This window comes from Bufo gargarizans, chromosome 7 (genome assembly GCF_014858855.1).
Source record: "Bufo gargarizans isolate SCDJY-AF-19 chromosome 7, ASM1485885v1, whole genome shotgun sequence".
In the NCBI taxonomy this organism is placed as follows: Eukaryota; Metazoa; Chordata; class Amphibia; order Anura; family Bufonidae; genus Bufo; species Bufo gargarizans.
The window spans coordinates 41,525,191-41,537,932 of record NC_058086.1 but is presented as its reverse complement, the minus strand read 5'-3'; the positions used below and the strand labels follow the sequence as shown (position 1 = coordinate 41,537,932).

At 42.0% G+C, this 12,742-nt stretch overlaps 1 protein-coding gene across 2 annotated transcripts in view; it reads right to left on the bottom strand.

Annotated features, from left to right (window-relative positions):
* NEGR1 (neuronal growth regulator 1) overlaps window positions 1-12,742 on the bottom strand; it is a 488,212-nt gene that overhangs the window by 238,938 nt on the left and 236,532 nt on the right. For both annotated transcript variants that reach the window (XM_044301363.1, XM_044301364.1), the window contains exon 3: window positions 3,898-4,023. In XM_044301363.1, the coding sequence (XP_044157298.1) occupies window positions 3,898-4,023 (126 nt within the window). The remainder of the gene's footprint in view (window positions 1-3,897; window positions 4,024-12,742) is intronic.

Here is a 12,742-nt window from a genome sequence, read left to right as displayed (position 1 = left end):
GTTTAAGAATATATCTGCTATAATACTGCCTCCTATGTGCCGGAATATAGTAAACATTTTCCAGCACAGGAGACAGTATTATAGTAGTTATATTCTTGTACATAGGGGCAGTATTATAGTAGTCATATTCTTGTACATAGGAGGCAGTATTATAGTAGTTATATTCTTGTACATAGGGGCAGTATTATAGTAGTCATATTCTTGTACATAGGAGCAGTATTATAGTAGTTATATTCTTGCACATAGGAGCAGTATTATAGTAGTTATATTCTTGTACATAGGAGCAGTATTATAGTAGTTATATTCTTGTACATAGGAGCAGTATTATAGAAGTTACATTCTTGTACATAGGAGACAGTATTATAGTAGTTATATTCTTGTACATAGGAGACAGTATTATAGTAGTTATATTCTTGTACATAGGAGACAGTATTATAGTAGTTATATTCTTGTACATAGGAGCAGTATTATATTAGTTATGTTCTTGTACATAGGAGACAGTATTATAGTAGTTATATTCTTGTACATAGGAGACCGTATTATAGTAGTTATATTCTTGTACATAGGAGCAGTATTATAGTAGTTATATTCTTGTAAATAGGAGACAGTATTATAGTAGTTATATTCTTGTAGATAGTAGTAGTATTATAGCAGTTATATTCTTGTACATAGGAGCAGTATTATAGTAGTTATATTCTTGTACATAGGAGCAGTATTATAGTAGTTATATTCTTGCACATAGGAGCAGTATTATAGTAGTTATATTCTTGTACATAGGAGGCAGTATTATAGTAGTTATATTCTTGTACATAGGAGGCAGTATTATAGTAGTTATATTCTTGTACATAGGAGCAGTATTACAGTAGTTATATTCTTGTACATAGGAGCAGTATTATAGTAGTTATATTCTTGTACATAGGAGGCAGTATTATAGTAGTTATATTCTTGTACATAGGAGCAGTATTATAGTAGTTATATTTTTGTACATAGGAGGCAGTATTATAGTAGTTATATTCTTGTACATAGGAGCAGTATTATAGTAGTTATATTCTTGTACATAGGAGGCAGTATTATAGTAGTTATATTCTTGTACATAGGAGCAGTATTATAGTAGTTATATTCTTGTACAAGGGGGGCAGTATTATAGTAGTTATATTCTTGTACATAGGAGCAGTATTATAGTAGTTATATTCTTGTACATAGGAGCAGTATTATAGTAGTTATATTCCTGTACATAGGAGCAGTATTATAGTAGTTATATTCTTGTACATAGGAGCAGTATTATAGTAGTTGTATTCTTGTACAAGGGGGGCAGTATTATAGTAGTTATATTCTTGTACATAGGAGCAGTATTATAGTAGTTATATTCTTGTACATAGGAGGCAGTATTATATTAGTTATAATACTGCCTTCTTTTGGTAAGAACAGATGAGAATGGAGATTCTGTCTTTGTTGGCTTCCTCTTTTGGTATATAGATGTGTGATATCATATGGTTATTTCGTTTTTTTCTATCGGTCAGATGCAGGATATGGGGTCTTCTGCGCTTTCTACGCCTCTAGGATTGTTTCTAGATGGGGCCACTGTGTCACAATACAAAACAACAAAGTAAACAATGGCGTGGTTGTATCTCTTCTTAGCACAAAAAGAAGTTGCACCAATAAATCAAAAAACGGAAGGAACCCATCCAGACCAATCAATAAAAGCCTTAAGAAACTAAATGCCCCCTTTACATGTAAGCGATTGTTACATTAGAAAAACCCTGGCAATTTCTAAAGGGCTTTTGCAAACCTTTATGAATCAAGCAGCAAACTTGTTTCATAAAGTATTGGAAACAAAATGACATTTTCATTGCACTTGTGTGGAATCTTATTGTGCTGCCGCGCGGCGCTTGCTGAGCTCAATCTTTTCAGAAGAGCTTTCTCTGCTTTTTAGATCTTGAAGTAAAGTCTACTTTTAGAATCTATAATGCAATCTCAAAGAGTTATTAAACCATTTGTACTGTAGCGTTATAATCTCTGCCTCCGGCTAAATTAATGGCTTTTTTTTCTTCTTTTCTCCCATAGAATAACACGTCTGGAGGAGCACAATTGATGTACTTTGTATACAGCTCGGAATTCATAGGTTTAACATTTACATCTGAAAAGTTCAGTGATAAACATGAGATGGTGATGAACATTGAGAGGAGGACGACAGCGTTTAGAGAGTGATGTCCTCAATTTGTGTGCTAAATGCAGTCAGCAAAACAATAAGGATGAAGCTGTATCATCGTGTTATATAGAAAATGGGGCCCTGAGAAACAAGTAGCGTCCAGTGGTCTACCTTCCATGGGGCAGAGCATGTGAGTGGTATGGGACTCAGGGCTCCATTCCCAACATACTGTAATGTATTTTCCATAAGTTGCCACTAGGGGGAGCTCAGTCTATAGAGATTCTATAGCTTTCAAGGATTTCAATAGTAACTACATACATTCCTGAGCATTGAGCTCCCCCTAGTGGTGGCAGCAGGCAGACTGTTTTATAATATACTGTGTGAAGGGAAGTAGGAGATTTATCACTGTAGTCATAACACTGATCTGTGATAAAAAACATTGAGAAAAATGGTGCTGAGATTGAGCGCCATACTTATACAGCACCTCTCGTCTTATTTTTCCAAAATAGTAGTCAAATAAAGCAGATGAGGCTGAGAGTGGCTTTTTATTGCAAAGTTTGATTTTAAAAAATGTCTTCCCTAAAATATTAAACAAATTCATCAGAAATATGGAGAGTGGTGCTTTATGTTCCACATTGTGGGGGCACCTGTCAGCAGATTTGAAACTGACCTGTTACAAGTGCACTTGGCAGCTGAAGGCATCTGTGTTGGTCCCATGTTCATATGTGCACGCATTGCTTAGAAAAATGAGGTTTTAATATATGCAAATGAGCCTCTAGGAGCAACGGGGGCGTTACCATTACTCCTAGAGGCTCTGCTCTCTCTGCAACTGCTGCGCCCTCTGCACTTTCATTGACAGGGCCAGGGGTGAAGATGTTTACACTGCCGGGACCTGTCAATCAAAACAAAGAGGGCGCCGCAGTTGCAGAGAGAGAACACAGACTCTAGGTGTAATGGTAACGCCCCCGTTGCTCCTAGAGGCTCATTTGCATATATTAAAACATCATTTTTATCAGCAATGCGGAAACATATGAACATGGGACCAACACAGAAAGTGGAGATGGAACAGGTCAGCCAGCTTTATAGGTGAAAATCTGCTGACAGATGCCCTTTAACACTTGCATACTGGGAAACTGGAAGGGGCATTTTTGTTTTTTAACATCGAAAATTTGTATTTTTACCCATATGTTCATGCACAAATACTACAATTTAGTCACCAATGATGCATCTACACAGTATTTAAACAATGATACTATATAGTGCTCCCAAAACATATATTTACCGCATGATACTGCCACCAAATTTCCAAATAAAACCGCAACTTAGTATCCAAATAATACTCCTATACAATGCCCATATAACAGAGTTACTGTACACTTACATATTAATACTGCCTTAAAGCTCCCATAATACCACCATATATCCAAATAATGGAATATAACAACATCCAATGGACATAACGGACACATAGCAGCACCCAAATAATACTATCTTAAATAGCCCACATAATGCAATCATCCAATTTGCACATACTACTGCAATTCAATTTCCAAATCATACCGCTATATAATGTTAAATAATACAGGTCTATTTTATGGCTAGCACTTAGTGTAAATTAGTCCTTTGTCCAAGTGGATCTGCATCTTATAGAACCACTGGACATCAACCCCTTTCAGAAGCATTTTCCAGGGCTATGGCCAAGTCCTGCCAAGCTAGATGCGAAATGTTACAACTGAGCGAACACCTACCTGATGGCGAGATATGTTTCCACAGTATTGAAGGCTCCGGCTTTCCACTGGCCAAACACGTGAGTGATACGTTCGTTCCTTCATTGACAACCATGTTGGGGGAGATGTCGTAGATCTTCGGAGAAACTGAAATATCAAAAAAGAATCAAAATATAATAAAATATATTTAAAAAAATCAGAGATGCAATTATAAAATAGTAGTTAAATTAGAAAAATGCTGTATTGAAACTTTTTTTTATTTTTTCAACTTTTATACTCATCATTAGTGTTGGGCGACCATGCTCGGAACACTTTTTTACTCGAGCATCGCGATGCTCGGCACATCGCGGTGTTCGGCCGAAGACCGTGCGTGCTCGAGCGTGATGCTCAAGTCTCCTCCCCGCACGTTTGTTGGCTGCTACGCAGCCAATAAACATGCGCGGCGGTGCTGGCACTCACTGTAATGCCGTAGCCATGTTGGTTTCTGGCATTATAGTGATTGGCTGGCCAGAACATGTCATCGGGTGCTATATAGACACAACCATGTTCCACATGTTGGCCAGGCTTTGTGGGCAGCAGAGGGCAGTAGTGGAATACCAGCTGCAACATAATAGTCGCCTTTCCAGTCAGCTTCCGCTCTTCACAAGCGACGAGTGGGCATGGATGTCTGACCTCTGTGAGGTTTTACGCAACTTTGAGGAATCAACACAGATGGTGAGCGGCTATGCCGCTATTATCAGCGTAACCATCCCACCTCTGTGTCTACTCAAAAGCTCGCTGCTCACAATGAAGGCAGACGCTTTACATGTGGAAGAGGTGGAAATGTAGGAAGACAGTACACAGGGTGAATCAGCACGAATTGGATGATGATGAGGAGGAGGAGCTGGAGACGGTTGCCTCCGCTACAGAGGGTAGTGCCCACAGCAAGTTTATTCCATTTGTTCAGTGTGGATGTGCCGAAGAGGAGGAAGAGGATGAGGAGATTGAGAGTCATCCTCCTGATGAGGACGGTGAAGTCTTGTCTGTTGGGACTCTGGCACACATGGCTGACTTTATGTTAGGCTGCCTTTCCCGTGACTGTCGCGTTATACGCATTTTGGCCAACACCAATTACTGGCTGTTCACCCTTCTCGGCCCCGCTACAAAGAGAACTTCTCATCTCTCATTCCTGTGGTGGAGAGGACGAGCAAAATGCTGCAATACCAGAAGGTCCTTGTGGAAAAATTGCTCCAAACACACTGCAATTCCAACAGAGACAGGACAACACTCTCCAAGGCCTGGGACAGTTTCATGACACCCCGCCAGCACCCTCACCCTGATGCGCGGCCTACTGTCACAAGGAGGGAAAAGTTTTGGAAAATGGTGAGGGAGTACGTAACAGACCGTGTCAGCGTCCTCAGGGCCTTACAACTATTGGGTGTCCAAGCTGGACATGTGGCACAAACTGGCGCTCTACGCCTTGGAAGCGGTTTGCCAGAGCGGGTATTTAGTGCTGCTGGGGGCATAATTGATAAGCGCATCCGACTATCAACTGAAAATGCTGACCGGTTGACTCTTATCAAAATGAACAAGGCCTGGATTGCCCCTGACTTCTCTACTCCACCAGAGGAAAGCGGCCGAACATAAAGGCACTTTAAATGTGGCTTTTATGGTGTACTGAATACACTGTATTCCCATGTACCCCTTTCACCACTAAAAGGGTATATGGTTCAATCCTCCTCCATCATATCAACATGCTTATTAGGCTGCCCTTGTTCCTAATGTTTCAGAGGGTCAGCTCAGCAGCATACCCTCACCCCTAATGTTTTAGAGGGTCACCAGCAGGCCCTCACCTATAATGTTTTAGATGGTCAGATCATTAGCAGACCCTCACCCATAATGTTTAAAAAGGTCAGATCAGCAGCAGACCCTCACCTCTAATGTTTTAGATGGTCACATCAGCAGCAGGCCCTCGCCCCTAATGTATTAGATGGTCAGATCAACAGGCCCTCACCCCCTAATGTTTTAGAGGGTCACCAGCAGGCCATCAATCATAATTTTTCAAGGGTGTGTATGATGCCCTCCTTTATGTGTAATAAAGGGTGTATTGGAGTGCCAATTCCTTGTAATTTTTGGCAGCCCTTTCCCTTAGTGCATAGGCTTTATGAGTGTAGGAGTCCCACAACCTGAACAATTCTACCACAATGTGAATGAGGCCCTCCTTTATGTGATATACAGGTTGTGTCGGAGTGCCTCTTCCTTGTAATTTTTGGCAGCACTTGCACTTTATATACAAGTAAATATACAGGAAAGAATGTTACCTAACAATTTTTCCTCTAAAATTGATTTTATCTTTGGTTTTGTGCGTATTATTGTCAGTCTGTAAAAGTGGCGTACTACTCGGACAACATCGTTCCCAGCAGTGACCTGGGAGTCCAAGATGCCTCCAGACATTCTCCCCGTTCTGTTCCCGAACCATTTCGGTGGTGTTTCCATCAATTTCCGACCTTTTCTTATGAACCAGACTCCCTCCCCTCTTCAGAACATGGGGTGCCTGATTTAATGCTCTGGTTCTCCCATTGACTTCCATTGTGCTCTGGTGCTCGGCAGAGCACCCGAGCATCCCGAGGTGTTCGACCCAAGCACTTTGGTGCTCGATCAACACTACTCATCATCTAATTTTTCTCTGCCAAAAAAAACACGTTTCTGAAAGACCGTGTAAGATAGTGGAAAATAATGAAATGTTCTTTTCCTCTGAAATGTTCTCTTATATTGTTTGGTCATGGATTTCTTTCTTGTTCTGTTCCGCTTTATCTACGGCAGCCATGGCTTTGATCTTTTCTTTAGCCCACACAAACACCATATGCACCGTTTTCCTCATTATGGGGGCTCTCCGCTATGGACAATTCAAAGTGGAACTGTGATCTCTCCTGGTATATCTGCTTTAATAAATACTTGTATTCCCCAATTTAGCATCTATTCTTATAACTCTTGAGTTGTGATATTCCTCTGCTTTTCCTCCCAGAAACGTATGACTAACGGTGCCAAAGAGGCTGACAGCACTGATTGGACAGAGTGAGGACATGCATGGATATGTTGTAGGAATAACAGGGGGATGAGACACAGAGTTTTTAGATACTACAGAATTGCTATATTATGAGGACATGTCAGGAAAGGTGACAGGTACTTTTAAGGCCTATTGCACATGACCGTGCATTGGGGGGGAGGGGGGGCGCAATTTGCGGTCCACAACGCACGGGCACCATCCGCGCGACTGCCGCAACGGATCCAGACCCATTCCACTTGAATGGGTCTGTGATCCGTCCGCACAGCAAAAAAATATATAACAAGTGTCTGCTGACCGCAATACAGGCCACGACTGGCAACGGCCATGTGCATGAGGCCTTAAAATGAGCTGATCAAACGGACCCCTAGCAATCAACTCTTATCTGTGACAAAATCATGGAGCAAAGTGCTCAATATCCCTGCAGTGATCTCGCAGGGGAGATAAAGTATTACATAGTGTCCATGTGTAATGCAAGACAGGACAGGTCCTCAGAGGGAGACGCTATTTTAACCACCCTCCATTCTGACCAACAGATGAGGGTCCTAAACAGGGTTCAAATTCCTAATATTTTATATGGAAATGTGTCTTTCGAACTGGATAATTACTTCAAGTTGCAACATTTGGTTACAGTAAAACCATAAGATTACCACAATACATTTTCAATGCTGTATTTTTGGATTTGCATTGGTTGCAAGGTAGCCAACAATATTGTTACCCATAGGAAACCACCAAATTATTGGTCATCTGCAATTTTACAGCGTCTCATTTGTGTCCAGATTATACTGTATGGTCCCTGCTAGAGATGAGCGTTTTGAAAAAGTTTAGAAAAATTTGATTTGGCAACTTCTCCTAAGTCCCACAACAAATTTGATTAGTTACAAATGTATTCATCATGAATTGCTAAAAATCAGGTATACCCAGGCCACTCTTCCTTAAGGTATAGCCACACAGAGCGGCCATGCTGCCGAATAGCCCACAGCTGATTTGCATTTAATAGTTGCAATTTGTATAGTCGGTCTTCATTTTTAATGGCTGTGCAGCACCTTGCATCTTTAAACAGGGACTGGTGCTGGTATGGGTTTTGGTTGGTTAGGTTGGGGGACAATATGCTGGCATACCCACTTTTCCAACCCCAGCACTCTCCTGCCCTATAGGTGGGAGCCCTTCTTTTGCCATCTGCTCTTCCTCCTTTTCCACATCATCTAATATCAATAAGAACATGTCATCAGGAGCATCCAGCTCCTCCTCTCTCTGCATCTTGCTGACTTATCTAGGACATGGAGACCAAGAAGGATGATTTGGAAGAAGTAAAGCCAGCAAAAGATGAGGATGGTCATCATTAAAACCTGGCCCCCCTGATGGGTGCAGACTGGATTGTATTGGTTGGCATGCTGGCAGTGGAATAATACAAGTTTCCATCTTATTGGTATTGAATTACATATTTTAGTTTACAGCTGATGTAGCAATAAGTAAATGTAGGAATAAATAATTTAAACTGACACATAATAAGTCTCCCTGCACTATCTGCACTCTCCCTGCACTCTCCCTGCACTCTCCCTGCACTCCCCCTGCAGTCTCCCTGCAGTCTCCCTGCACTCCCCCTGCACTCTCCCTGCACTCTCCCTGCACTCCCCCTGCACTCTCCCTGCACTCCCCCTGCACTCTCATTGCACTCTCGCTCTCCAGTATTCTTCTATTAATTATTTTCAGGAACACTGTACCTAGTACATGAGCTTTTGCCACATCTCTCCCTATGCTCAGCTCACAGGACAGTGGCAGAGGCTGTTCGGGATGAGGTTTTTATAGGGCTGTGACATCACAGGGGATCTGCGGATTGGCTGGCTGCACGCCATTATGGGTGATCTTGTGTTTATGGGCTTCTTACTTTCACTTTGTAATACATGCTACTGTCATTTTAGGAAAACCTGATTTGTTACCACGAAAAGCGAGGAAATTCGGATCTGTTGTGAATCGAAGTTTTCCTTAACTTCGGGCCGAATTCCACTTTGAATGCTTTGCTCAACACTCGTCCCTGCCCTTGGGGGAAACTCAGCCAAATGTCACAGATCAGAAGATCACTTTGCTTAAAGGGTAGGCTTTCCTGGGAGATTTCCTGGGATAGGCGTATAAAAAGTGTCTTCCCTTTTCTATTGGAGACCTGTAGGGGTCTAAGCTCATGGACTACCATTAATGCAAACTTCCCACTGTGATGGTTGGTCCTACTGGAGGGAGGTCCCCCTATTATCAGCTAGTGTAGGGAGCAGCTGAAACATACTGGCTCCTGCTCCAAGAAACTTTTCAGAGTCATGTATTTTACAGGCAGTTTGATGCATACACACAATTATCAAGCCTCATTTTCTCTACAAACAACTTCAATTTTACATAACCTCCAAAAACAAAGTAAAAAAAAGTGAAATAAAATTAAAAAAATGTCAGCACAAATTAAGGCACTAATACTGGAAGCCTTAAAATAATGCCAGATCTAATATTACCAACATTAGTTGCTAAAATAAACACTTCCAAAACGCAAACGCCTCCGAGCCAACAAGCAGGCACTGAAAGAAGTAATATGAAATCAAATAAAAGTACGCCCGAAGCCACTATCTAAAAACTTCCAAAGCCCCCGGTGTTTGATACCTCAAACCAGAACATTATTTTTCAAAGACCAAAATTAAGTGCTGAGATAAAATTATAAAAACTGATTTACCTTCCCATCTTTAACACTATTTGTATTTCTGGTCTATCGTTTTATTCACAGCACTTCATATCAGGAGTGTCGCTATAGTAGACCAACCACCCTGACCCTCTGCAGCCGTGATACTTTCAACGCAAACTACAAGCGGCTTAGATGTCTTTAAACTCATTAAAGTGGTTTTTCCGGGACTTAAATATTGATGACCTACTGTGTCCTCCGGATAGGTCATCGAGAGCTGATCAGTGGAGGTACGTTGAAAGGACCGAAGAAAGCATGGTGGTTTCTTCCTTGGCTTGTGACATCATGTCCAACAGTCACGTGGCCTTTGTGCAGCTCAGTCCCGTTCAAGTCAATGAGATTGAACTACAATACTAAGTGTGGCCACTTTACAATGTACGGCGCTGTGCCTGGTATACTATGTAGTCACCACAGGCTCTTTGAACTGCTGATTGGCGTGAGTGTCCAGAGTCTAACCCACACTGATCTAAGATTGATGGCCTATGTTGTGCGTAGATCATCAATATTTAATTCCCAGGAGACACTCATTATATCAGTTGCAGGCATAGAGCAAAAAATCTAAATGGCCCCTTTATTATGAGGCACACCCAAAACAGAAGGTCCTGGAGATGTTTCTCTTCATGAAACCACCATAAATACGTTCCAAACCCAAAGATTTTGGAGGGACCAGCTGATCATCTAAGGTGTATGCTGGCATCCTGATTGTCCCCTGCTGACATCCCAATAAGGCCTCTTGCACACGAACATATTATCTTTCTGTTTCCGTTCCGTTTTTTTTGCGGACCATATATGGAACCAATTTCAATGGGTCCGCAAAAAAAACGGAAGGTACTCCGTGTGCATTCCGTTTCCGTATTTCCATAACACAAAAATATAGAACATGTCCTATTCTGGACATGTCCTAGTCTGCATTACGGACAAGGATAGTACTGTTCTATTAGGGGCCAGCTGAAATACGGAATGCACACGGATGTCATCTGTATTTTTTGCGGATCCGTTTTTTGTGGACCGCAAAATACATATGGTCGTGTGCAAGAGGCCTAAGGGTCGGACAGATTTCTACTGTGCTATCCCTTTGCTCTTGGGGAAACAAGCTGCTTCCAGAGGTCTCTTACAGCAGCTTTCTCTCCTCTCCCCATTCAGAACACCAGCATGCTTAGCCAAGCGATAAGTTGACATCTGTCTAATGAGTATGGCCGGCTTAAGCCCTTACCATGGTCTTTTCTCCACCCTGTTGCTTGCTAGCAGTGTAGATTTTTTGATGAGGGGAGATTCTCACATCTCAGTAACAAAGACAAAAGATCTGAGCCCTCTCTGTCCTTGGGCCACTGTGCTGCTGGGTGGTCTACCTCTATGGTACTCACAACCTTGCATTACACAGTTATATACATTAACATTGACCACTGTCCCTGATAATATTATAAGTTTAATTTATTTTTATTACGTTAAAAATAAAAACTATTGAACACTATTGAAGAAGAAAATATTTCTTTGTTCTAGTATGGGGCTGGTGCTTCCTGTTCTGCAGAGATCGCTTCTCAACAGTCATTTTATTAGCATCACATAGGTGACAGAGGGAACACTGCAGGTAACAACTATAGCTAGATAACATAAGATTCAAAATTCACAATAGGTGATGTCACAGCTCTCCTCCTCCCCCTCCCTGTACAATGCACAGGCCACAGAGCATGACCACAGCACTCTCCCATAGAAGGCAATGAGTCATCTCCAGACTACATAGAATCAAAGATCTAATCAGAAAATAAGAGCAAATAATAAAAAATATTGGAACCAAATTCTGGCTATGATAGAAGAGTGTCTACAACTGGCCTCACAGCTTGTTGTGTATGGGGCTGTGCAGCCACAGACCTGTCAGAAAGTCCATGCTATCCACTGCCTACAAAGGGTCCAAAAGTGTCTACAATGGGCATCACAACTGGACAGTGGCATACATAGAGAAGTAAGGGCCCCATAGCAAGGATCAAACCAGGGTATCTGCCTAAACCCTTTTCAGTGACCCTTGGGACATTTTTCCACTGCCTCATTTGCTAAAAGTAGTTTAGAGGGTAGAGTGGCCAAGTTTTCACCTCCAGTACAAGAGGAGATGATCCCAACTAAGACTGGGCCCCCTCTTGCCCTGGGCCACATAGCAGTCGCATGGTCTGCCGCTATTGTAGTTACGCCCCTGCAACTGGACCATGCAGCAATAGATGTAAGTGGTCTAGTCTTTCGCTTCATGTTGATGGTCAGGTCACTTGCCTGGGAAAGAGGTGGCACCAGGATGCACTATAGAAAGCGGGCAAGCTGGTGGTAGCCGTGTAATGCTCTGGCCAGTGTTCTGCTAGAAAACTTGGGTGGTAGCATCATGTGGATGTCACACAAACCAGCTATCTAAACATCGTGCAGACAATTAACCCCTTCATGTCAGCGGTGACCCCTAACGGCAGTGCCCCCTTTCAACAGGATAATGCCCCGGCCACACCAACACAAATTGTTATGGAATATTTTGAGGAACCCGTCAGAAAAGTTCTGGTGGCGACTTCTCTCCAAATTCCTCAATTTGACTAAGCATCTGTGGGATTCACTGGAAAACAAGCCCGATCTATTGACTAAAATGGATCTGTTGCCAGATTGTGGTGTCAGATACCACAAGATACTTTCAGAGGTCTTGTAGAGTCCATGCCTTGCTTGCTCAGTGTGGTTTTTGTGACACAAGGGGGTTCTACACTGTATTAAGCAGGTGGAATGGTCTGAGGTGGTGAATCATCTCCAAATTACTCAACTTCGAACAAACAGCTGTGGGATTTGCTATAAATCAATCCTGATCCGTGGACTAAAAAGGATCTTCTGTTGACGTCTTGTGGTCAGACACTACAGGAACCCTTCCGAGATCCTGTGGAGTCCATGCCTTGATTGCTGAAAGCAGTTTTTGTGACACAAGTGGGACCTACACAATATCAGGCAGGTTGTTTTAATGTTAGGGCTGATCGATGTATGTATTACATTTTAGTTAAAATGGAACATCCAGAAGGGGGCAAATACATTTCTATAGTGTTTTTTTTAAAGAATTTGAACCATGCTTCCTCTTCCTTTGTAATCATTTATAT